We start from the raw sequence: 25,929 nt of genomic DNA, 5'->3' as shown, positions 1-25,929 counted from the left end.
TGATATTTATTAGGGGGTGGCGTTGAAGCTTGATGTGCTTGTGAAAGTACAGTGGGAACCTGGGAGGAGTTACACCACAGTCACTCGATACAGGGGATGACATCCCTAAAATAACCCTACAAAGGGTATATAGGGATCTGCTTCAACCTTCACTGTTAGAAGAGCAGACTGTGCACACCGTGCAATAAAGTTAATGAAACTAGTAGTGATGATGGGACAGATAAATTAACAAAACTTGACCAAAAAAAGCAAATCCACCCAAAACGGAACAGATTCCTCTGGAAAAGTGACCATTTTTTCAGACCTGAAGTGGATTGTGGTTGTTTTAAAAACAGAAGACGGTGTGAACCCAAAGTGTTGAGGTTCAAGATCCCCCCCAAAAAGGATTTTACTCTAACGTGGAGCTTGATTTGAATCATTTTGAGTTCTTTGTCCTCCTCTTGAGCCTAGAGCCGAGGGGGGAGGCAGAGCCGTGGCGTCTGCGGGAATGAAGTACAGCTACCAGTATCCGGTGTCACAGTACACACGCTCCAACACGCACTACACATCCACTCATTACACACCTTCACCTTACTCCAGCAGCTCGTACTCGCCCAGCTACTACAGTGCCAAGAAGTTGAGCCCTACGACACTCCACACACCATCATACTACACTCCACCAGCTTACACACCTGCGTACAAGCCCACCTCCACTTACACCTCCGTCTATAGCAAGCCATCGCGGCAGAGCAGTTCGGCCCGGACAGGTGTACAACTTACTCCTACTGTAACCCTCAAACCCGCCCGGGCCGTGCGCTTCACAAACGATATTGTGTTCCAGGATTTAGTCCGGCACAGTGAGCTGGAACAGATCGGCCGGTTTATGAGGGCGAGGAAAGTGCGTCTGGACACCATCTTCCATTCTGGTGAGTGAACCTTACCAAATCTACAACTTATTTTAGAGGTGCTAAGATTGTATTGTGCTAAGATTAAGCAAACCATTCATAGGTTTACTTCCTGAAGAGTGTGAAGGCATCGGCTTTATGGCGTGTTTGAAACATAGATCAAACATAGCGGTCTAACATGTCAACTTCTGGTTCAACCAATGGTAGGAAGTTGGGGCAGGCCAATGGGGGTTAAGGGTTAGCTTCGGCAGTTACGGTGTGCTCAAGTCAGGTCAGACAGAACGTATTTACAAGAACATCAGCACAACTCATAATTTTGAGTTTAATTATGAGAATTAACGATTTTCTCAAGAGTTTCGGAGTTGGGTGTGTGAAGGGGAGAACTATTTATTTATCATTTGTACTGTAGGTGTAGAGTTAAAGAATCTTGATGAAATTTTATTGCCATCTTGCTCTGATCAAAGATATTTGAAGTTATAATTATGACTAATAAACTCAAAAATACAAACTTTTCGAGAGGACTTGAATGGACACATCTGTTTGTAGACACTGTATTGACAAAAAGTATGTTACTCCTTTGATGTCTATTCAAAAGTAGCTGAGTATCTTATTATTATTTTATTTTTTTCCACAGAAATTCATTAAAGCATGTGCAAACCAGCTTGTCATTGGGACAGTAACCTTAAAAGGATGAATTTGTACCCTTAAAAGTCGCATATTAGTACCTTAAAGTAATAGTATGTACCCTTAAGGTAATACTATGAAGTTTTTATGGGTAAATAAGCAAAAACATTTCTGAGAGCGAATATCATTGTAGGATGATTCATCAGTGATGGATTTTGTTGGCTTATATTTTTCTCTGTTTACTTCAGGGACTTATTTGTATATGTGTTTAGGGTTATTTCTCAGATGATTGGTCAACAACAATTCACCAGAACGGATTGCCTATTAAACAATAGTGAAAAATTCAAATCACAGATTTCCTCGACTGTACGAACCAGCAGAGCAAATGGCATTAAAGGGATAGTTCACCCTAAAATGAAAAATAAATATATCCGGGATGTGTCACATGGGATCATTCTGTGTTACTTTTGAGTCTTTTTTAAAAAAAGCTTGATGCTGGTCGCTATTCACTGCCATTATATGGACGAGCGAGAGTGGGACATTTTTTTTTTTTAAATCGTTTGTGGTCCATAAAAGAAAGAAGGGCATACGGCATTAGAACAACACCAGGATATGTAAATGATGACTTCATAATTTTAGGGTGAACTATCCCTTTAAAGGTAACATTAATAAATTGCTCTCAACTTCTTGGGGAAAAAAATGTTTTCCAACTAATGGAAGATGGAGGATTTTGGGAATATTTTGCCATTCCGTTTGGTGCCGCTTGTGGTGCAGAAATAGCACAATTAACTTAATACATGGTTCTTCATGTGTCTGTTTAGGGAGAATTAGTATAATTCCATATTTCCAATTCCAAACCATAACAAGAGCTGATTTGTATTTTTCTTCATCTTCTCAGGAATGGCAGCACTCCATGAAGCCGTTCTCTCAGGAAACCTGGAGTGTGTGAAGCTCCTGATAAAGTACGGAGCTGATGTTCATCAGAGGGATGAGAACGGATGGACACCACTGCATATGGCGTGCAGCGACGGTTACCCTGAGATTGCACGGTGAGAGCAAGTTCACACAAGTAACACCAAAAACCGTCTGAAAACAAATTGGTATTGCATTAGATTACCCTGTGCTTGCAAAAACAAATGTATTTCAATGACAAAATCACTCATACATAAACACATACATTAACTCATGCAATAAACACGAACAATGAACAATGGACCATGACAATGAATGGACAGTTTACACTCTACTATAACTATACCGGACAGTACGATAACAGGTACTGTTTTTTCCCCGAGTATACTGAAGTGTATTTGGTTTCCAGAGGAGGTATAGTATCAGATTTGCTCAATTATTTGTATTAAAATGTAAAATATTTTTTTTTCTCTAGGTACCTTCTCTCTCTGGGTGCCAGTGTGGAAGCAGAGAATGAAAATGGGGAGAAACCAGCAGATCTCATCGACCCAGACTGTAAAGATCTGCTCAAACTCTTCGAGACAGGCTGTGTTTGAGGGCTGAGCCGCAGAAGAACTGAGGAAGAAACGCTACAATTTATGATCACTGTCCTGAGCTTCTCGTTTTGTGTGGTTGAACGTTCTCCTGGATATTCTTCTTTTGTTTTGTTTTGTTTTTTTGGGGCTTTTAGCTGTAGATGCGACTTTAGTACAAGGCTAAAGAGGAACAACAAACAGTACATATCTGTTAGCTTTGAAAGTCAAAACACTGCCATTCACAGCACATTTTATTTCTGTAATCTTAAGTATTTCTGAGTGAAACATGATATTCAACAAGAAGAAAATTAGTGATTTTATCCAATGGGAATAGATTGGATTATGAAAAGTCGGTGTTACATACCAGATTGTCAGAAGGTTTGAGTGAAGAGGATGAAAAGGAAGAGAGATTTCTAATGGCAGACGTTTAATCGAGGATAAGCAAGTTGTTATATTTTAATAAAAGATTACAAGGACAAAGATTTTCTCTGGAATAACACAATAAAGCCAGGACTGTATATGTAAAGATGCATGTGTATGTGGACTTCACAGGAGCACCATACATTTGCACAAACCGGCATCTCTCAGTGTTTACAGAAGATCTTTTCTGAATGCAGTCGTGTTCATTTTCATTGCTGTGTTAAACATATATTGTACCAGGAGTCTCTTTGACATGCTCATGATTGTTAATAGTTTCACAAAAGAGATATTTTATGTGACAAGGGATTCAATCGTGTTGATGTAAAGAGTACTGCACTCCCGAGATGGGCCGCTGTGCTGTCTGTCTGCTGGGCAGCAGGAGCGCACACTGAAATCCTGCAGAAACACTGAGGGTTCGTGCACTACTGTTAAACCTGAGGGCACTACTGACATGTTGAATGTCTCTTGTCAAAGTCTTATCTTTATCTTATTTTTTACAATTTTTTCATAAATAAACATGCTTTTTATACAAATATTGAGTTGTTTTTACATCAGAGTCTTTAAATATTATAAGAAAAAAGAACAAGTACATAATGCTGTGTAACAGGAGGATGGATTATGTTTTTGGATTAAAATAACAAAATTAGTGAACAAAATAAATTTCTAAAGCATGCTGCCCTACAAAGGCAAAAGACCTTAAGTCGCTAGAGTGTGGAACTGAGAAAAATGACTTTAAAGATTTTTAGTTGTCCCGCCAAATTAATTATAGGTAGGACACTGGAAATCTGGCAAATAGATGTTTTAGTAATGGAAATTATATACATAAAAAAATTTTGAGCTCAAACTTGACTTTTGACCACAATTTTAAAGTTACTTTACTCTGCCTTTGTATTGTCAGCAAAAAGTGAGAAGTCATGCCAAGGCAAAAGGCAGTAACTTCCACATGATCAATATTTAGTTGCTGATCACCATTAACAAAATCATTATAGTAACTCCTGTATAAAATCTAGTGATCATGGCATTTATTTTGTATGATTTACAATTATTTATAGCCATCTACTTATTGCTATCCTGTGCTTTGGTTGCATTATTAATACATTTGACATGACAAAATACCTCCATAGATATATTAGTCCAGCGTTGACTCGACCGCGTTTAGGGCGGGGCTGAAGGCGAAGTTTTGGCACTCTGCCAGCTAGTTTGCCAAGCTTTAATTCTTGGTTGTATTCATCTGATACGGCAATGTGTAACGTTTTTCAGTCAACTCTGCATAATCCTTCGCGATCGATATCGCACGTTTGTCGATGGAGTGGTTTCAGACCATACTAAATGTTCTAACCGCAATTGTGCAGGACAAAGCTCTGAGGACATCAGAAGTTAGAGGGACTGATGGCAGCTGTACAAAGTACACAGGCTACACCGTAATTTTAATTTGAATGGACATTAAAACAAAGGCAGATAACCGTACAATCTGGTAGGTAGCATTATTTGATTGAACACCGGCACCGTAACTTCATATTGACGCGCGGCTGAACAAAGGCAGAGCACCGTAACTCGTAATTTGAGCGTTCCAAAACAAAGCCAAAGAGCGGTAACTGATGTTACGGTGTTCTGCCTTTGTTTCTCATGGGCTTTTGGAAGTTACTGTTAAGACAAATCATTATTTTCTCGAAAAAAAAAACGGAATTGATTCAAGATACTTATCCACATGATAAAGGACGTCTTGAATGTGCCAAAAATATAAATAACTCATTTTCGACCAAAAACGTAGTTACGGTCTTTTGCCTTTGCACGGCAGCATGGGCTCCTAAACATCAGATCGCTCAAACTCGTAACCTTGTCACAGGTGTGTTTGCAGGCAGGAAGACAAGACTTTGAATAATGTTCCAAAAGTTTAATAACAAGTAATCCAAAAAGCAGGCATTAACACAACAGATATGAAACGGAGACCTGACAATGAGTGTGAGCAAAGGCACAACTTAAGTAGCGAACACAAACAAGGTAATTGACTAAACACAGCTGAACTGAACTAACTAATGATCATAGCCATCGAAACAGATTAGTGGCAGGAAACAGAGAGAAAGAAACACATTTGACGTGACGAAAATAAACGTCAGTAAATTATGGAGTGCCACAAGGATCTGTGTTGGGCTCTCTATTGTTTTCAGTATATATGCTGCCACTTAGTGCTGCCGATGATACTCATACAAAGTTCTGTCATGAAACTGTAGATGGAGCAGGCTGATACTGTAGGTCCTTAACTCAATTTCTTAGTGATCATATCATTATCTACATAGCACAGCTGATTGGTTGCGGTTGCATCAGAAGCTTATGAGCTTGCTGCATAACATTCAAATACTATTAAATATTACAATTAAAATAATTCAGATAAGACCTAAATTGAACCAAAAACCTGTTCAGAGAATGTAATGCTTTACTCCCCTACAGTTTAAAATCTAGGTGTTATATTAGACAGAAATCATATTTTTTACAAAAATATTTGTTACAAAAACAGCCTTCTTCCACCTCAGAAACATTGCTAAGTTCACGTGTCCAGTGTGTCTGGATCTCCTGAAGGATCCAGTGACTATCCACTGTGGACACAGTTACTGTAAGATCTGTATTACAGACTGCTGGGATCAGGAGGATGAGAAGAGAGTCTACAGCTGCCCTCAGTGCAGACAGACCTTCAGTCCAAGACCTGCTTTAGGCAAAAACACCATTCTGGCTGAAGTGGTGGAGAAACTGAAGAAGACTAAACTTCCTGCTGACTGTTACGCTAGATCTGGAGACGTGCAGTATGACGTCTGTACTGGAAGAAAATACAAAGCCGTCAAGTCCTGTCTGGTGTGTCAGGAATCTTACTGTCAAACTCATTTAGACCGTCATGAGGAATATCACTCTCGTAAACCACACAAAGTGATTGATGCCACTGGACGACTGCAGGACATGATCTGCCGTAAACATGATAAAGAGCTAGAAATGTTCTGTGTCACTGATCAACAGTGCATCTGTGTGTGGGTTAAGGAGAGTGAACATAAAAACCAGTGGTTAAAGAAATGAGTACGCTTAAAGCTATAGTAGGTAATGTTGGAGAGCTAGCAAGATTTGAAAGCGGCACCTCTTCTAAGCTCCACCCCCTCCCGTCAGTACTCCGTCCAAAGCTACGCCCCCACAAACATGAACGCGCATCCACAGTCGGAGTCAGCTGCAGGTCAGGAAAGCCAAGTATTTTTGTCATGTTGGAATAAATATTTTGAAATGATAAATGCCTTTCCTTTACCATTTCAGCATAAACAAGCTATTACTTTTCTTACCTCCTTACATGCTAAATGAATAATGACAATGAATGTGGTATAACACTTTTTGTTTTATTTAAAAAAAAAAAAAAACAAGAGAGACCTAAGAGAAATACTTTTTTACACAAGTATCAGTACTTTCGCTGCTTTTGATTGTCATAAACAATCTGTATTTATATGTATATATATATATATGTATATATATATATATATATATATATATATATATATATATATATATATATATATATATATATATATATATGTATATATATATGAAAAGGAGTGTCCAGGGATGACTGACAGGTCAGGCTTTGCATGAGGCGTCGTCTGCTGTGGTGATCTACTCCTTTGGCAGTGATTTACCTTTAGGAAGAATATCACAATTACACATCTGACAATAATTACTGCATCTCAAAGACTCCCTCAGTTGTCTCCACCGTTCAAATGCTGCAATGTTGACGCGAGTTTGTCCTCTGGCTTTATCCAGTGCCTGTTTCGTTGCAGCCTTTTCTGCCTCCGATTTTCTTTTTTTAGGCTTTTTATCAGGGCGAGCAGTTACCAGCAAAGCTGGCATTGGTAGATTTTGCTGCATGTTCTCTAGAGGTCGACCGATATGTTTTTTTTTCAGGCCGATGCCGATGCCGATCTTTTGAAATCCGGGTCGGCCGATGGCTGATAAATGCTGCTGATTTATTTTGGCCGTTATTTGCCCGATTATGTGCTTGTTTTTAACCTCTATTTGAAAGATAAAATGTAACACAAATAATTACTTAAGATAGACAAAATTTCTCAACAAAAACATTTATTGAATACTTTACCAATCTGCACTTGTACAAAAGACAAAAAGACCTTGAGATATGTTTGGTAATTGTACCTGAATGAATTGAAAATTAATTTGCTACATTTCAGATTAATATATTTGTTTTCCTTAACATTTTAATTAACAGTAACTTAAACACTTTGCAGTTTGAATCATGTCTTGTAGGATATAAACAAAATGACGGAGTATGTTTTTATGTTTCCACTGTTCGATCGCACCCGCGCCTCACACACGCGCGCGCACACAAATATAAGTAAACACTTTGCGACTTTAAACACACGCGACTTTTCGATCTCGATCGCGCCCGCGCCTCTCTCTCTCTCTCTCTCTCTCTCTCTCTCTCTCTCTCTCTCTCTCTCTCTCTCTCTCTCTCTCTCTCTCTCTCTCTCTCTCTCTCTCACACACAACATATTCCAGCATTGCAATCTTTACATCGCAGCCGGAGCTAAAGCGGAGCTACAGATTAGGTGTCCCTAAAGAACCCGCGTATCTAACAGTAGTTCCGCATTACTTTGCACGCGAGTTTTATTTATTTTTATAGCGTGTATTCTCCGTGTAAATGTATACACCGAACCGTGACGCCTGTACCGTTTCGGTTCAATACGAATACATGTACCGTTCCACCCCTAGTCTACAGTGAAATACAGTCACACATTACACTACTGATTGGCCAGCATTTTAACCGTGTTTAATCCAGCTACTAGCTAACGGAATGCTAAAGTTAACTGCTGACTAGTGTCAAGTGCAGCGAAGCGATGTTTCTGTTATTCTAACGTCCGTTTTCAGAGCATCCAAGAGAAGCACAGACATAACAGTAGCACTGAAATGAAGCACAGAAATGCGCGGTGATATTCGGTCCGGTAAATAACGGTCGTTAAGGCACCAGTGCCGTATTAGCTCCGGGTCTGTCTGTAGCTACCCAACCCTAGCGACAATGACGCTAGCAAAGCCAGTCCTTCACTAACCTATAGTTGGTCTCTTTTTTTTATTACTTATTTCTCTGCATTGAGTGACAACCCTCTCAAATTTAAGACACACAAACAGAACAAATAAAAGTCTCAGATTCACTGACTGTAAATTCTTGCTTACTTATTGTGACATGATAGCAACCCTTCTGCTGTGCTAATGCAACCTCAACTACGCTATCAATTTAAAAGTAGCCGAACGTCATGTCGCCTATTCATGTTTTTTTCTCTAAGTTGGCAGTAACATATCAAAAGTTTTTAATTAAATATAAAGGAGTGTTCTCCAAGGAACTTAGCTCCTTCCTTAGGCACTGGATGAGGTCTGCTCACTCTGCTGGAGAATGACTCTAGGCGCAGCGTGCGTCGAACGCGTGTTCCACAACAACAACACTATGCTGCCCAAAGATGCGCCTGCCTAAGGCAGTGCAGGGCAGCGCGCGCAGTGGGGCTCGGGCACGAGACATGAAGGCATCTGATTGGTTCTTTACATTCGCACCGAATGGCAGTGATTGGTCAGAGTTTTTACTGTCCTGCAGCTGCTACAGAGGTCTGATTTTTTTCATTCCTTTTTCTGAACACATAATGTATTGACTACTCTCAGGATGGAAGGACCATTTCACCCAGTATAAAAAAAAGTGTTTCTGAACAGGATTACCTACCCTAGCTTTAAGTGTATTGACATGCACTTGTAGTGTACTTCAAATTAAAAGTATATATATATATATATATATATATATATATATATATATATATATATTAGGGGTGGAACAGTACACAGAAGTCACGGTTCGGTTCATACCTTCAGACATCACGGTTCGGTACGAGTTCGGTACAATGGAGGGAAAAGCAAATGTAGAAGGCAATTTTTTTATTATTGTGCATGTCTCAGGCTGTACCATCAAAGAAAAATAAATGTCTTAAGCCTTGTATTTTTTAAATAAGTTTTATTAATAAAGTAAAGGCATAAAACCAGTTTATTTGTAGTGCATTGTTATGTCTTGGTTGAAGCAGAGGAGGAAGCATCCAAGTGCAGTAGTCTTTTATTAAATAAACTCAAAACCTCACATATACAAACTCAGGAACAGAACAACCACCATGGTGCAACAATATACAAGAACTGACCAAGACTGAACTAAACACAGGGCTTAACTACACAGACAAGCTAAGCTAACAAGATAACAAGGGGGCGTCGCTAATCAGAGACACCTGGGGAGACTAATCAACATAACGTGGAGCTGCTGAACACGGGACAGGACAGAGGAACACAGACATAAATCATTACATGTTATTAATTAAATTAATAAAAAGACAAAAAGACCTTGAGATGGTAATTGTACCTGAATTAATTTATGAATTTGCTATATTTCAGATCAATATATTTGTTTTCCTTAACATTTTAATTAACACTAACTTTATTCTCATCTGAATTATAAATATTGTATTTCTGTATAAAATAACAGTACTATTAAAAACACATTTGATTGAAGAATGAAGAATGTGTAACTTAAAAATAAACAGATTAGTGCTCTGTTTGAGGACAAGAAATGAAAACCAATGCAAATATGATGAATGTCCAAAAGATGGCGTGTTGTGTGAGTGTGTGTGTGTGTGTGTGTGTGTGTGATTTAGGTTGGGTGACAGTTGTTGGTTTGTTTGTACAGTTTGACAAGAGTTTACAGTTTGACAAAAGCAAGTTCTGTTTTATTGCGAGTGTACACAAATATAAGTAAACACTTTGCAGTTTGAATGATGTCCTGTATGAACAAAATGACGGAGTATGTTTTTGTTTATGCTGTTCGATCGCGCCCACGCCTCTCTCTCTCTCTGACACACACACAACATATTCCAGCACTGCAATCTTGACATCGCAGCCTGTTCACATAGACAGTATATAAACAGGACACAGCGACCCCATTGGATTCAACGGAGACAAGTGAAGTCAATTAGAAGCTTTCACTTCCTGGGGGTGGAGCGTACTGTGCAGACTCAAACTGAGCTTGACGACGTAGATGTGACGTGAGCAACCCGTCTGTCTTCTAGTAGCTGTGCCAAAAGAAATCTGAATTATTCCCTTCCGAATCTTGCAGAGACAGAGAGCGTGAGTAGGAGCTGTCCATGAGCTGGAGCAGGAGCAACTTTTGCTAGGTATTCTGATTAATTATTTTGTCATTTTGCCTCCACGTCCCCCCGATTGCCCGCGAGCTTCTCCTCCTGTCCATACGGTAATTTCCAACTGTGTGACAGAGAGTTGTGTGGTTATGACGCAATCGTTAGCTATATTATTACAAAAATTGCTTCTACAGGGCCATAATGTAAGCTGCAAGGTAATGGAGCCTTTTATACATTTTCGTGTTTCTTTAGAAATAAATCATGGACAAATTAAGTCTTTAAACACCTCAGATGTAAAGCTATTTGCTGTCAAAGTGACGCCAAAATGAATGGGAGTCAATGGAATTCTAACAGCACGTGGGGGTCCGCTAATCAATGGCGGCGCCCGGGGAAGCTTCAAAATAATATGAAACCCTGCCCCCCTGCCTCATTATAGCCACAGAGCTTCAGAGCTAAGGCAGAGCTACAGATTAGGTGTCCCTAAAGAACCCGCGTATCTAACAGTAGTTCCGCATTACATTTATTAATTTGCACCCAAGTTTTATCTATTTTTATACCGTATTCTCTGTGTATATTCATGCACCGAACCGTGACGCCAGTACCATTTCGGTTCAGTACGAATACATGTACTGTTCCGCATTACATTTATTAATTTGCACGCGAGTTTTATCTATTTTTATAACATATTCTCTTGTGTATATTCATGCACCGAATCGCGACGCCCATACTGTTTCGGTTCATATACTTAAATTTCGGTTCAACATACTTAAATCTTACTTAAGTGGGTTAAAAAGTCACTCTTAAGTTCAGCTAATTGCTTTATATTTACATTTAAACTATAATACATTTTCATTTAATAGCAATTAACATGCAACTATGTTTCTGAAAACATCACGTTCAGTTCACACTTATTTCACAATTATATTATTTTAAAGTATATTTTCCAAAATAAGTGAAGTCTTTAAAATATGCTACTTTTAAAAGAGCCACATTTTTATTCACAAATCAATTCATTAATAAACTCATGTATGTGGAGCCCAAATCAAATATGATGACATCAAAAACATCAAACTTCACTGGTGTTTGTGTCATGACATCATGGTGTTTAGTCATGTGACTGTGACATGAAAGAACCAATGAGGTTTGATGTTATTGACGTGTCACCATATTTTATTTGGCCTCTGTAAACCGCTGAGACATAGCCTGGGTGCCAGCCCGAACCCCGCCCACAACATTTTTTGGTCGGGAAGTTCGGTCTGGACTCGATCCATTGAAGAGCAATTATGCTCGGCTCCTAGAAGGCCGAGCCAATCAAATTGCCAGGGCGGGCTTTAATCGATGATGGACAGATGGTCTGCGGTTACGTCACCAAAGAGCGCTTGATTTGAATTAGTTTACAACAAAGACGACTGCAGCTGGAGAATTGAGATTTTACGAGTTCACATTTACAAATAAGTCAGATAGAATAAATGCGTAGGCTATATGAGATGTCATGAGTTCACACAAATAAGTAAGATAGAATAAATGCGTATATGACATGCTGTCCGAGGAGAGGGCTGTGGGCTTTGTAGCCATACTCCCCCCATACTCGTATTCCTGGTTGTGAGAGAACAAGACAAGAGTGAGGATTCGGGGTGGTGGAGGGACCGAGGGATGCTGAAAAACTGTTACCTGTTAGGTAAGTTGACAGAGTGAATATGCTTCCTCGGTAATGTTAGACATGGTATTGTTTGATGACAAGTTGATATTGGATTGATTATTTGTACGTGCTCCTCCCGAACTTTGTTTATGAAACATCATGTGTAGATTCCGCCATCGCGTCTGTTATAGAAGATATCCACAGCGCATTCATTTTAAAAGAGGAACAGAGAGCCGCGCCCGCGACATTTTGTTGGTTGAAAATATGAATTAAGAACATTTACTCCATTGCTCTGATTGGTTGTAGGTCTATCCAATTGAGTGCAGAGGTTTTTTTTTCCTAGTTTGGTTGAGACACGCCCCATAATCAAATCTCTATGGAGCGGTATCAGACTCACATTCTGACTAGAATATGAGTATGACGAAGTCAGGCTAGCTGAGACATTCTTCTAAATATCTTCTGTTGTGTCTCACAATAGACTTAAAGGTCCCATTTTTCCTGTGTTTTTGAAGCTTTGATTGTGTTTACAGTGTGCAATATAACATGTGTTCATGTTTCGCGTGTAAAAAACAGTATTTTTCACACAATTTACTTATCTGTATACCGCTGTTTTCACTGTCCAAAAAAAACGGGCTGATGACTTCCTTGTTCTATGAAGTCCCTCCTTCAGAAATACGTAACGAGTTCTGATTGTGCCAGCGGTTCCTGTGTTGTGATTTGACAGCAGCTTAGTGCACGTTGCCCGGAAAGGTCATGCCTCTTACCATAACGTGGAGATGCATGCGCTCAGTGATATTGTAAACATGTCTTTAATATTACCTTATTAATTTGAGCCGGAATCAGACCCGGAGAACATAGATGAAGAGGATCGATTAGAACCTGTTCAAGCATGACTTTTGCAGGATGTTTCACAATGGTAAGCTGTTTATTTAGTAGTTGTCATACTTTTACGTTTGGCTGTTAACTTGAATTGGTTAAATTGTAATGTTAAATGTTACAAACTGTTATAAAAGCTTTTGGTATATGGTTTTGTCCATCTGTCGAATTAACGATGGTGTTGTTGAATTTTTAAAATAAGTGCATTGTTTATTCCTACCTTAGTTACACGTGAGCACGAGTTTTGATTAGTAATATTTCTTTTATAGGTGTACATGTGGTAACTGTGACAAAATGCTGCTGCAAAGAAATACAAAAAGTACTGTACATAATAATTTTTTGTTGTGTATAGTTCTTTTGAAATTGTTTTCATCCAAACAATTTTATATAAATACCCTATATTTTCACCATGAATATAGACTTAAAAGCTGCCATGTTGTGTAAAAGAAATCGTTGCCATGCATTACAATCATTTATTTATTAAAAGTTGAATGTTATGTGACTGCACATTAAATTATTACTGCCTCACATCAATGTATAGGAAACGCAATTCTTCCTCTTCTCAGTGTGTGCGCAACAAGACCACTCCCCCTTTTTTGTGTATTTCTGTGGGCGGAGGTTAGTCAAAAAACTGTTCTAGTGATGTCATTAAAGCAGGAAGTAGAGGGATGTAGTCCAAACCGGCCGCTCGCTGTAGGCTTTGAAATGGGACTTCTGTTAAATAAAATATCTCGCTTGGCACTGAACTTTGAGCTTTACAATTTTACAGGTATTATTTATGCTCTAACAGCAACATTACACACTAACTAAAGATCGAAAAATGGGATCACGAAGAACAGGACCTTTAAAGTCATACAGGTTTGGAGCGACATGAGGGAGAGTAAATGATGATACTAATGATATAAAACTAGGCACTGATGAAATACTGCTGACATTCATTTCAGGAAACCATGAATCTGTGGTTTGAACCAGACAGTAAAAACTTACCATGCAAGATCTTTAACCACTTCACCAACTCTGGATTCATGTAACTTTAATGTTTGTATGACAGTAGTTTTATGTGTCATTCCCTGTCATTGGTTTGTCCTCCAGAAACAGCTGAAGGAGACGCAGATGAAGATCCGTCAGAGAATCCAGCAGAGACAGAAAGATCTTCAGCATCTGAGAGAGGCTGTGGAGTCTCATAAGGTGAGTCTGGAGAAGAAGAGAAGTGTGAGACGTCTCAGTTTGGACTCTGTCAGTCGTGCTGAAGCCACTGTGTGATTGTGATGTGTGTGTAACAGCGCTCTGCACAGACAGCAGTGGAGGACAGTGAGAGGATCTTCACTGAGATCATCCGCTCCATTGAGAGAAGCCGCTCTGAGGTGGTGTGGGTTTGCTTATAGCCCCCAGCTCAGCTGCCATGTGTTGGAGTTCACCTCAGTGGATGAGAGGGCCGCTTCCCTGCACCTTCGGGTTGGGGATAGGTCTCTCACTGTCGTGTGCGCCTATGGGCCAAACGGCAGTGTAGAGTACCTGGCCTTCTTGGGGTCTCTGGGAGGGGTGCTGGAAAGTGCTCTGACTGGAGACTCCGTCGTTCTACTGGGGGACTGCAATGCCCACGTGGGAGGCGACAGTGACACCTGGAGGGGCGTGATTGGGAGAAACGGCCCACCTGATCTGAACCCGAGTGGTATTCTGTTATTGGATTTCTGTGTTAGTTACAGCTTGTCCATAACGAACACCATGTTCAAGCATAAGGGTGTCCATCAGTGCACGTGGCTCCAGGACACCCTAGGCTGGAGGTCAATGATCAACTTTGTGGTCGTTTCATCTGACCTCTGGCCATATGTCTTGGACACTTGGGTGAAGAGAGGGGTGGAGCTGTCAACTGATCACCACCTGGTGGTGAGTTGGATCTGATGGCAGGGGAGGAAGCTGGACAGCTCAGTGTATTGCTAAGTTAAAAGAACAAAACCAACAAATTACACGAGTGTCCCATCTCACTAAAAAGATGGGCCATGAGGCCTCAACCAAACGTGACTCAAGACCAACAGTCAGATGAAACTTAACCTCAATAAAGCCGGGTGCACACTGCGATTTTGGGTGTCTGAGACTAATTTTGCAAATCCTAAAAGATTCCTTTGATCCTTGGCTAAAATCTGAAGTCTTTGATTTGACATGTTCACCGACAGCTGATTAATGACCGTTGAGATCAAATTTGACCTCTGACGAAACAGCGTTTCATCCTCTGTATAGTCCAGGAAGTTGGTTTATCCTGTTTAATCAGTTAAGGTTGTGTGGTAAAAAAAATAGGGTAAAAACAGTCTGCAGTGGCAAATTTGGCTCTCAGTCCTGCAGTGTGACTTTTCCTACAACGACCGTCTAATTGTCTTCGTTTTTCAAGACAAGCCATGACCAAAATTAACGTTAGAGATTTATTTGTAGCCACCATTTCAATCCCGCTTACGATTACGTGTCATTGATTGATGGTGTAAAACTCCAGACAAGTTTTCTCACGTGCATCCGTTTTTAATGCGTCTTGACTGCCGTACAGTTTGATATTAATGACAACTGAGATCTTACAGTGTGACATGGCTTGCATGGCTTGCGTTTATGGCCTATGGCCACCAAAGCCATAAGCTTTACAGTACATATAGCCTCACATTCACTCACTCATTCATACACCGACACCGGTGACAGCCATGCAAGGCAAGCTCGTCAGGAGCAGCTGGGGTTAGGTGTCTTGCTCATGGACACCTCGTCACTCGTCACACCAAGGATTGAACCACCAACCTTCCGGTTTGTAGACAACCTACATGAACCACTGAGCCACTGCCGCCAGCGATGATCATGTTCGTACAGTCTAACAAGCAACAATCGTGAAGGACTATTATAAATCGCACAGTGTGCACCCGGCTTTACAGTCATTATGTAGAATAGAGGACAATAGCAGTACTGGATTGATGAAAAAAAAAAAGATGTGAATACAGTTGAAGTGGGTGGAGCAAGACAAAAGGCTCAGAGTAGAGTAAAATGCAATTATTGTCGGTGTATATTCTATGCAGATTTATGGCAAAAGTTTTCACAAGACATCCACTTTCCTGCAGATTTTAGGTGAAAGAGGTGTATGAGTTAGTCATAATAACAACTTGTAAACTTGTCGTCATCTTTATCATCTCCTAATTACAGTAATTATTACAACATCTGGCGTGAACGCAACGCTCTGCTCCCCCAAACCTAATCAAACACACCTGAACAAGATAATCAAGGTTTTCAAGATTAGACTACTTGAAAGCCACAGGCAGGTGAGGTTGATTAGTGTTGGAGTTACCCAGGCCTCTTTGGATCTTTAAAAACGTGTTTTCCAAAAAAACACACAAAGCAATATATATTGCGGGATTCAGCAGCACATGTTTCTGTTGTAGTTTTGTGTGCACGCCTGACTGTCCCTCCTGACTGACTAATTCAGCGCGTTTTCCAGCAGAGTTGATTGTGAGATTGCAAGTCGAGAGGATGACAACTCGAGTGTACTTCTCGTTTAGTGCTGTTTTATTGTGTCTGTATGCATGTTTGAGCACAACACACGCTGGAGTCGCAGGTGAGAAGATATTTTAGTTTCATTACATGGCCCAAAGAAATGCAGAAGAAGTGCCTTACAAAATATGACTTCTTTTGAACATGTAGCTACAGTACGTTTGGATGCAATAGTAAACTTGTCCATGTCTTCTATCTGCATTGTACTTCTATTACACACCCCACCAGTAGTGGGGTAGGTTGTAACCGTACTCTTTGTCTTTAAAACTAATTGACAGTTAAGTGATAAATGGCATTTCTACTTGATTTTAAGCTGATAAATAAAGTTGATTTCTAAATACTGAAACTGTTACAACTCTACTTGGTCCCCCTTAATGATCCTCTTCTGTAGTGTCCGGTCAGTGTCCAGTGATGCTGACGGTCGTGCCGTCTCGCCGAGGATGTACTTCTGATAAAGACTGCTCTGGAGGACACAAATGCTGTCAATTCCCCTGTGGGCCCGCATGTGTGCCGCCTGTTTTCAGTGAGTTTCAATTAATGATGGATGCTAGAGGCCTCCCAAAAGAAACACTGAGAATTTTCTTTCTTACAAATTTTCACTCAGAAGTTGGTAGTAAACCTCACAAATAACTGCAAAGAAACAACAAGTAACACATTGATATAAACATGAATCTTTGTATAACAGCAAAGCCAGGAGGGTGTCCAAGCACCAAAACTGGAGGAGGAAATTGTGCTGAGATGTGTTACTATGACAGTGACTGTCCGAACAATGAAAAATGCTGCAGCAATGGATGTGGACATGAGTGTATGGCTCCATATACAGGTGGTTGTATTATATTCAGTTATCTAGTGTTTGGGTCAGCTTTTTTTATTTTCCAGTGTGCCTTTTATAATTAGGTTATCATATCCTACTCGATGACCAAAAATCCTGAATTTAGCACATGGCACAGTTTCACAGAATAGCTTTACAACTTTAATAAAGATGATGAATATTTAAAATGCATTTCACTCTGTAAGACTTGCTACTGTATTCATGATTTGAATTTTGTGCTGAATGCCACTGAAAGGAAAGACTAAAGCTGACTATCTGTATCCCTCCAGTGAAGCCTGCGTCCGAACCTCCAAAGCCTCAAGTGAAGCCTGCGGCCGAACCTCCAGTGAAGCCTGCGGCCAAACCTCCAAAGCCTCCAGTGAAGCCTGCGGCCGAACCTCCCGTGAAGCCTGCGGCCGAGCCTCCAGTGAAGCCTGCGGCCAAACCTCCAAAGCCTCCAGTGAAGCCTGCGGCCGAACCTCCCGTGAAGCCTGCGGCCGAGCCTCCAGTGAAGCCTGTGGCCAAACCTCCAAAGCCTCCAGTGAAGCCTGTGGCCGAACCTCCAAAGCCTCCCGTGAAGCCTGCGGCCGAACCTCCAAAGCCTGCAGTTGAACTGCCGACGCAACCAGAGTGTCACGGTCACCACGGAGGTCACGGTCACCACGGAGGTCACGGTCACCACGGAGGTCACGGTCACCACGGAGGTCACGGTCACCACGGAGGTCACGGTCGTAACGGTCACCACGGAGGTCACGGTCACCACGGAGGTCACGGTCACCACGGAGGTCACGGAGATCACGGTCCCGGCGATCACGATTGCCAATGCAAGTCGTAACCATATTGATTTTGCTGAACTCATGCTGGAGTTCTTTTACAGATCAATTCAATGCTTTATTTGTTTGGAATGTTCCCCATTTATCAACAAATAAATATGTAATTAAATGTTTTGCTTGATTGGAGTTTGTTTTGGTACCAAAAACTTCTCCATTTCTGTGGAGTACATGTGGTTGTCCTCTGCGCCACCAGAGAAGTGTTTCATCCTCTGTATAGTGAAGGAAGTTGGTTTATCCTGTCTAATCAGTGAAGGTTGTTAACAAACGTTATCCTCTGCAATGCCGGAGAAGAGCCCTTCTCTGTATAGTAAGGGAAGATTTATCCTCTGCTCATTCAGGGAAGGTTAACAGTTGTTAGTTCATGTTAACAAGGTGGTTTTGTCAGGGAAGTACTGCCAGGAAAACATCACAAAATGGTTCAAATGAAATGCTACATTAATCCGAACGACAGAGAAGGGTGGTCTAGCTACCCCTTTGTGGACAGACAGGGAGTTCAAATCATTGTTAGGACGGCACATAGACTCAATGGTGACTAAGTCAGATTGGATTTATCAAAGAAATCTGGGATTCACACAAAGTAGGGTCTATTGAAGAATGCAAAAAGGTGCATGTGTTCAGAAGAGAACCGTGAATGAATTATCTGCTGCAACAACACCGAGAATTTACCTTATCCATTGCACAAGAACAAGCACAGTGTATTGCTAAGTTAAAAGAACAAAACCAACAAATTACACAAGTGTCCCATCTCACTAAAAAGATGGGCCATGAGGCCTCAACCAAATGTGACTCAAGACCAACAGTCAGATGACACATAACCTGACTAAAGTCGGGTGCACACTGTGATTTTGGTCGTCTGAGACTAATTTTGCAAATCCTAAAAGATTCCTTTGATCCTTGGCTAAAATCTGAAGTCTTTGATTTGAGATGTTCACCGACAGCTGATTGACCGTTGCAATCAAATTTGACCTCTGACGAAACAGCGTTTCATCCTCTGTATGGTCAAGGAAGTTGGTTTATCCTGTCTAATCAGTTGTGTGGTAAAAAATAGGGTAAAACAATCTGCAGTGGCAAATTTGGCTCTCAGTCCTGCTCTCAGACCTTTCCTACAACGACCGTCTAATTGTCTTCGTTTTTCAAGACAAGCCATGACCAAGATTAACGTTAGAGATTTCTTTGTAGCCACCATTTCAGTCCCGTGTGTAATGCAGCTCACTATGAAGGAACGTGTCATTGATTGATGATGTAAAACTCCAGACAAGTTTTCTTGCTTGCCTCCGTTTTTAATGCGTCTTGACTGGCGTACAGTTTGATATTAATGACAACTGAGATCTTACAGTTTGACATGGCTTACAGCGATGATCATGTTCGTACAGTCTGACAAGCAACAATCGTGAAGGACTATTATAAATCGCACAGTGTGCACCCGGCTTTACAGTCATTATGTAGAATAGAGGACAATAGCAGTACTGCATTGATGAAAAAAAAAAAGATGTGAAGAATACGGTTGAAGTGTGTGGAGCAAGACAAAAGGCTCAGAGTAGAGTAAAATGCAATTATTGTCGGTGTATATTCTATGCAGATTTATGGCAAAAGTTTTCACAAGAGATCCACTTTCCTGCAGATTTTAGGTGAAAGAGGTGTAGGAGTTAGTCATAATAACAACTTGTCGTCATCTTTATCATCTCCTATTACGGTAATTATTACAACATCTGGCGTGAACGCAATAGGCTTGTTTGAGATGAGCAAAATCTGCGCAGAACCGATCACCGGTGATCAGCGCGAGATGCATGCAGGTTTGTGTCCGAGTGCGGTCCGCCTGGCTCTGATGGCATGCTGACGTGTGTCAAAAAACTCTCGCGAGCACAAGGCGGACGTGTCGGATTCTGCAGTCGGGCGCAGTTGCTCTCCACCGACTGCGCTGAGCAAAAGCATGATCGGAAACGACTTACTGACGACACAGCTTAATGCTCATTGGTTTAAACAACCGTGAAGTATTGATCTCTTTTAAAATGTTTTAATTTAATACTCTGATATCCTGTTTTCGTGTGTATAAATTATGTGTAAGTATTTCCAAACTCTCTGACAATGTGATATTTAAATGGGTTATTTGATTGTGGTCATATTTATAATATATAAAACATGTCTGTAAAGTAAAAATGATTGATATCCCACGATATCCATCTTTGATCTCACAGGTGTCAGATCCACTGCGAGAAGAGAGATCTGTCCGTCTTGCCTGCACTTTTTTCACTCCTCCCCTCACTACAGCCGCCTACTCTCGACTACACACGAGGCAAACAAACAAGCCTAATGCTCTGCTCCCCCAAACCTAATCAAACACACCTGAACAAGCTAATCAAGGTCTTCATTATGTCACAGGCCGGGGCGGACAACCGGAACCTTACGCAGCGCCGCTGTAAGCTGCACCACCTCGAGGAGCTAACAGAGGCACACCAAAGACAAGACAAGCAAATAGAAGGTACAAAGTTCGTCTTTATTTAGTTAAAAGTAGTTTCCTAAAATAAAATATCCCTCATCGACCTCTTCTTCTCCTTAGAACCCTGGTATTCCTCTTCTTGAGTCAAGGCGTGCACAACGGGGTAAGTATGTAGCTGGAAGGTCCTCTTTGAACTGTACGATAGTGAAGACGTGAATAACTAGTCCTCTTTAAGGCAGATCGGAACAAGGGGCAAATGACTCACTTCGTTAACGAATCGGCTCCAAGCCGGCAATGGTAGACATGAAGGTAATGGCTCTTCTTCAAGGCAGGCCAAGGAAGCAGGGGAGGAATAACTCACGTCGTTGACGAATCAGCTCCAGGCCGAACAAAGACGAGTATGCAGGTAATGGTTCCTCTTCAAGGCAGGCCAGGTAAACAGGGGAGAAAGGACTCACGTTTTCAACAGATCGCCTCCAGGCCAGACGATGGTAAGCATGCAGGTAATGGCTCTTCTTCGAGACAGGCGAGAGATGACTCACGTTTTCCACAGATCGGCTCCAGGCCAGATAATGGTAAGCATGCAAGTAATGGTTCCTCTTCAGGCAGGCCAGGAAAGCAGGGGAGAAATGACTCACGTCGTTAACAAGGCAGCCTCAGGCCGGACAAAGGTGATTATGCAGGTATGGCTCCTCTTCCAGGCAGACCAGAAATGCGCGAGAGGGACGGCTCATGTTTTCAACAGATTGGCTCCAGGCCAGACAATGGTGAGTATGCAGGTATGGCTCCTCTTCCAGGCAGGCCAGGAAAGCAGGGGAGAAATGACTCACGTCGTTGACAAGGCAGCTCCAGGCCGGAAAAAGGGGAGTATGCAGGTATGGCTCCTCTTCCAGGCAGACCAGAACAGCGAGAGAGGGACGGCTCACGTTTTCAACAGATTGGCGCCAGGCCAGACAATGGTGAGTATGCAGGTATGGCTCCTCTTCCAGGCAGACAAGAACAGCGAGAGAGGGGCGACTCACGTTGCAGGTATGGCTCCTCTTCCAGACAGACCAGAACAGCGAGAGAGGGATGGCTCGCGTTTTCAACAGATTGGCTCCAGGCCAGACAACGGGGAGTATGCAAGTAATGACTCTTCTTCCAGGCGGCCAGGACAGCGAGAGATAAATAACTCACAGCTCTGTATAATACACTCAAACACTGGTTAGTAAAACTCGACGCCCCTCAAGGTAGGCAGTACAGCAGGTCGAAGGCACGAACACCGGCGGGACTTTTACTCCCCACACTCGTGTATTCAGCAAGACACTTCAAAGAATTTCACACGTGCAAATATCCACCATAAGCACTGCAATCCACACACTCAGAGTGAACTACGGCCTTTGCTCGTGGCTCCGACCGGGTTCCTCATCTTTGATGTAAGGATCACTCGGAGGCAGCCGGGGATATAGTTGTCAACGAACAGCACTGGATGCAAGGGCTGTATCCTCGTCCTCAACACCTTCCAACTCAGAAACAGCAAAAAGAATGGACAGCCGTAAACATAACTGGTTCGGGAGATCAGAACATCAGGAGGTTAGTTTCCAGCAAACAATCATCGGTCTGCTGCATAAAGGCAAGAACAGAATATCCAGCTTCGAGGAGATTGTAGCTCAAAGACAGCGTGAGAGATGGACAACAACAAACATATTGGCATTGAGAATTTAGACCTTCACAGTGTTTAGCTTCCAACCAGCGATCATCCAATCATCACATCTATGTGGGAACAACAAACTTCGAGGAACAATATAGAAGGTAAACGTGGTACTTAACTTGTTCCAGATATACATGTGCACATCCGTTCTTCGTCCCCCGTGAATCCTCTATTGCAGAAAAGATTTTACTTCCAATCCACAGCCTGCGAAAATCCGCTTCTGTCACACTTCCTCTCTTCCCTATCTCTCTCTCTCTCTCTCTCTCTCTCTCTCTCTCTCTCTCTCTCTCTCTCTCTCACGCTGATTTCTCCCGCAGCATACTTCCACCTCTCCTTCACCCCAAAGTGTGCTTTTATAAGCCGCATTCCTGCTACTTGTCCCAATCACCGATCGCCACCCTCTCGTCGCGCCTCTGATACTCATTTCTTCGCTTGGTCTCTGCGTCTGAGCATAGCTCATAGGGCAACCGAAACCGGCTAGGTGTCGCACCGAAACTACTCCGGGGGGGGAACACCCTCCATGAGAAATGGTTCCGCCTGTCTCTCGTCACCTTTTTGTCTTCCTTTAAAGGAGAGTATTGTAAGGATGATTTGATAAGCTGTAGAAGTTTAGGCGAAATACCATTGATTATTCTCAAAAATTCTCTTTGAGTAATATTAATACTGTTTTCCTTACTAAATGTTTCATAACTAATCAGAGTCCCATCCGTGTTTATACATTTTGAAATACATGTTATATTCTTTTCTACACATTCTTTATTAAATATCGTCCTGTTTTTATATAGGATATATTGATTATTCCATACAATGAATTTGTGAGGTGAAAAATTGTGTTAAAAAAGCCAGTTTCCAAGAATACAGTGCTTGCTTGTGGAAATCTGATAAATGGATAGGTAACTTATTACTTTTAAAATTACAACTCAGCAAAAACTTTAAACCACCACAGCGGTTAAATAATATATTTGGAATGAAAAACCAGGGAGCATTTCCTCCAAGCATTGTTTGACCCAGTTGATTTTAAACACCTGATTGAGAGTTGTGAAATCAATAGCATTAAAGCCTCCCTCAGCATGGTCCCTAATCATTGTTTTGCTTTTTGCTTTTGATGTGTTTTTCCAAATAAATTTCAATAAGAGAGAGTCAATTGACGTTGCTGTTCTTTTGTCCACATATAACGATAAAGCCGGGTACACCAATCTTGAGATTCCTTCCGCTTTTGAAAGCAATGTTCCTCCTTGTATAGTTAAGTCCCTTTGAAGCATCTGTTAAAATAGTTTTTTGTTTTCTGTAGCTTAGGGGTAAAGTTGTTGTCCAGTCTTTCCTTCACTGATTTTTTAATTGTTATGCCGAGATATTTCACTGACTGCTTGACCTTAATACCATTGTTTTGTTAGAGTCATGAACAGCAAGTATTTCACTCTTGTCTGTGTTGATTAGGAGGCCTGAAGGGGAAAAGGGGTACAAGATGTAACTTACCTTTCAAGTTTTATTGACAACTATGAAGGTAAGTTTGAAATTGACAGCAAAACACATTCACATTGTGGTATCGCTAACTAGATAGCAGTAGCTATGTAGCTAACATTTAGGTCAGTTGTCCTGTAGAGATTTTAGACTTTGTAGAATTATCAATTGTTTTTTAAAGTTTTTTAGTTGAGGTGCATATGACCAAAACAAAAACTCAGCACCCTAAAAAAGCGCTCATGTTACTGAAAGAACGAGCAGAGAGAGAGAGCCCCGGCCCGCGCGCACTCTCATCGTCTTCAAACGGTCTCGCTCTCTCTCGCTCGCGCATATTTAACCAACATCAATTGAGAATTTACACGATTCTGTGTTTTCTGTGTTGCACCCCGTGTATGAAGGTATTTTTGGTGCAAAACAGCTGAACACCTGTGACAGTGTTGTAGAGAATAGCCACACATGTGTATCAGAATATTCTGATATAATGTAATATTCTATTCACGAAGCCATTGATGAATGCACAAAACGTGCAAATTATTAAAAACATTATTATAAACTCTACGAATCGATACAGAATTGTAACTTAAGTTTGCGTTAAAACTATATTTACCTTTTTTGAAATAATCCATTAAACCTGCTGAGAAACGAGGAGCGTGAACTAAAATGATCAGATCCGCGCGCATGCCCGGAAAACGTCTCGGTTACTGATGTAACCCTCGTTCCCTGAAGGAGGGAACGGGAGACGTAACGTCGACATGACGACGTAATTGGGATCACTTCAGAGAGCCCTATCAACTTCGAGTATCTACAGAACAAGCCAATGAACGTTGGCGTGCGTGAACGCGTCACGCGCCCCCGCCCCGGGGCCATGCAGCGATGGTCAGCAACGGTGGCGACGGGACGTTACGTATCCCGTTCCCTCCTTCAGGGAACGAGGGTTACATCAGTAACCGAGACGTTCCCTTTCAGTCGCTCACGTTCGACGTAACGTCGACGTGACGACGTAATTGGGATCCCATGGAAAACGCCACGGTTGCTGCCACATCCAGCGCCCTACGCAAGACTCTCAGACCCCCAACTGCTGGGGCGGAAGACCTGCGTAGAGGGAGTTCAACTGCTGTTCCATTATACCCCACACAGCGGAACTCTTGGATAACACTGGGAAAGCGTACCTCTCCAGGGGAAAGAACGCTGCGGAGCCACATCCTGCCCGAAGGGAGGTAACATGTGGAGAATACACATATGGACTGGCCGAAGGGGCAGTGCGACATATGGAATGTCACTGGGGTGGCTCCACCCGAAGGGGGAGACACACCGGACAGTGACGGCAGAGCAGACTCTGCCAAGGGAAGACACGGGCTCACCGCAGGGAACTGGTCGTGGAAGAATACACATATGGGATCGCCGCAGGGATCACCACATATGGAACCCAGACTAGCACAAGTTACACAAGTATACGAGCACTAGGCCTGGCGTCGGACACTCCGCAACGTCCGACTGCCGAAGGGGTGCGGAGGAACTCACAGGGTTCGCCAATGGGGAACTCGACTGGAGTAAAAAGCGCACGTATCCGTTCCTAGGAAGGGAGTGGCGCAGCAAGCCGACACTAGAGCGGGAACTTCGGTGTTACCGGCTAGTAGAAGCGAGCACACAGGAAGAAACCGGCTCAACACGTAAGCTATAAAACCTAGCGAACGTGTTAGGTGTCGCCCAGCCCGCAGCTCTACAGATGTCTGTCAGCGAGGCGCCGTGAGCCAGCGCCCAGGAAGAAGCGACACTCCTAGTGGAGTGGGCTTTCAACCCAGGCGGGCAGGGCACGCCTTGGGCTTCGTAAGCCAAGGCGATGGCATCCACTATCCAGTGGGCCATCCTCTGCTTGGAGACAGCCTTCCCTTTCTGCTGGCCTCCGTAACAGACGAAGAGCTGATCTGAGGTCCTGAGGCTTTGCGTTCTGTCCACGTACAGACGCAGAGCGCGAACGGGACAGAGAAAAGCCAGGGCTGGGTCTGCCTCCTCCGAAGGCAGCGCTTGCAGGTTCACTACCTGGTCCCGGAAGGG

The 25,929-nt window shown here is 42.1% G+C and overlaps 2 protein-coding genes across 3 annotated transcripts; both read left to right on the top strand.

Annotated features, from left to right (window-relative positions):
• Positions 1-338: 338 nt before the first annotated feature.
• Positions 339-3,948, top strand: ppp1r27a (protein phosphatase 1, regulatory subunit 27a). Its single transcript, XM_081377645.1, has 3 exons — positions 339-905; positions 2,407-2,557; positions 2,896-3,948. Exons 1-3 carry the CDS (start codon positions 488-490, stop codon positions 3,014-3,016), a joined length of 690 nt encoding a protein of 229 aa, XP_081233771.1. The 5' UTR covers positions 339-487; the 3' UTR covers positions 3,017-3,948.
• A 12,122-nt stretch (positions 3,949-16,070) lies between these two features.
• LOC308697921 (uncharacterized protein) lies at positions 16,071-18,553 on the top strand. 2 transcript variants are annotated; one of them, XM_081377627.1, is made up of 4 exons: positions 16,071-16,706; positions 17,034-17,165; positions 17,328-17,465; positions 17,744-18,553. In XM_081377627.1, the coding sequence occupies exons 1-4, from the start codon at positions 16,622-16,624 to the stop codon at positions 18,286-18,288; spliced, it is 900 nt and encodes a 299-aa protein (XP_081233753.1). In that variant the 5' UTR covers positions 16,071-16,621; the 3' UTR covers positions 18,289-18,553. The 2 variants fall into 2 exon arrangements, with proteins under 2 accessions (XP_081233753.1, XP_081233752.1); XM_081377626.1 differs by having other exon boundaries at positions 16,426-16,706; positions 17,328-17,468; positions 17,744-18,398.
• Positions 18,554-25,929: the final 7,376 nt, after the last annotated feature.

This window comes from Scardinius erythrophthalmus, assembly GCF_964197995.2.
Source record: "Scardinius erythrophthalmus genome assembly, chromosome: 1".
NCBI lineage: Eukaryota > Metazoa > Chordata > Actinopteri > Cypriniformes > Leuciscidae > Scardinius > Scardinius erythrophthalmus.
The sequence above is the reverse complement of the archived record's forward strand: the minus strand, read 5'-3'. Positions and strand labels throughout refer to the sequence as shown.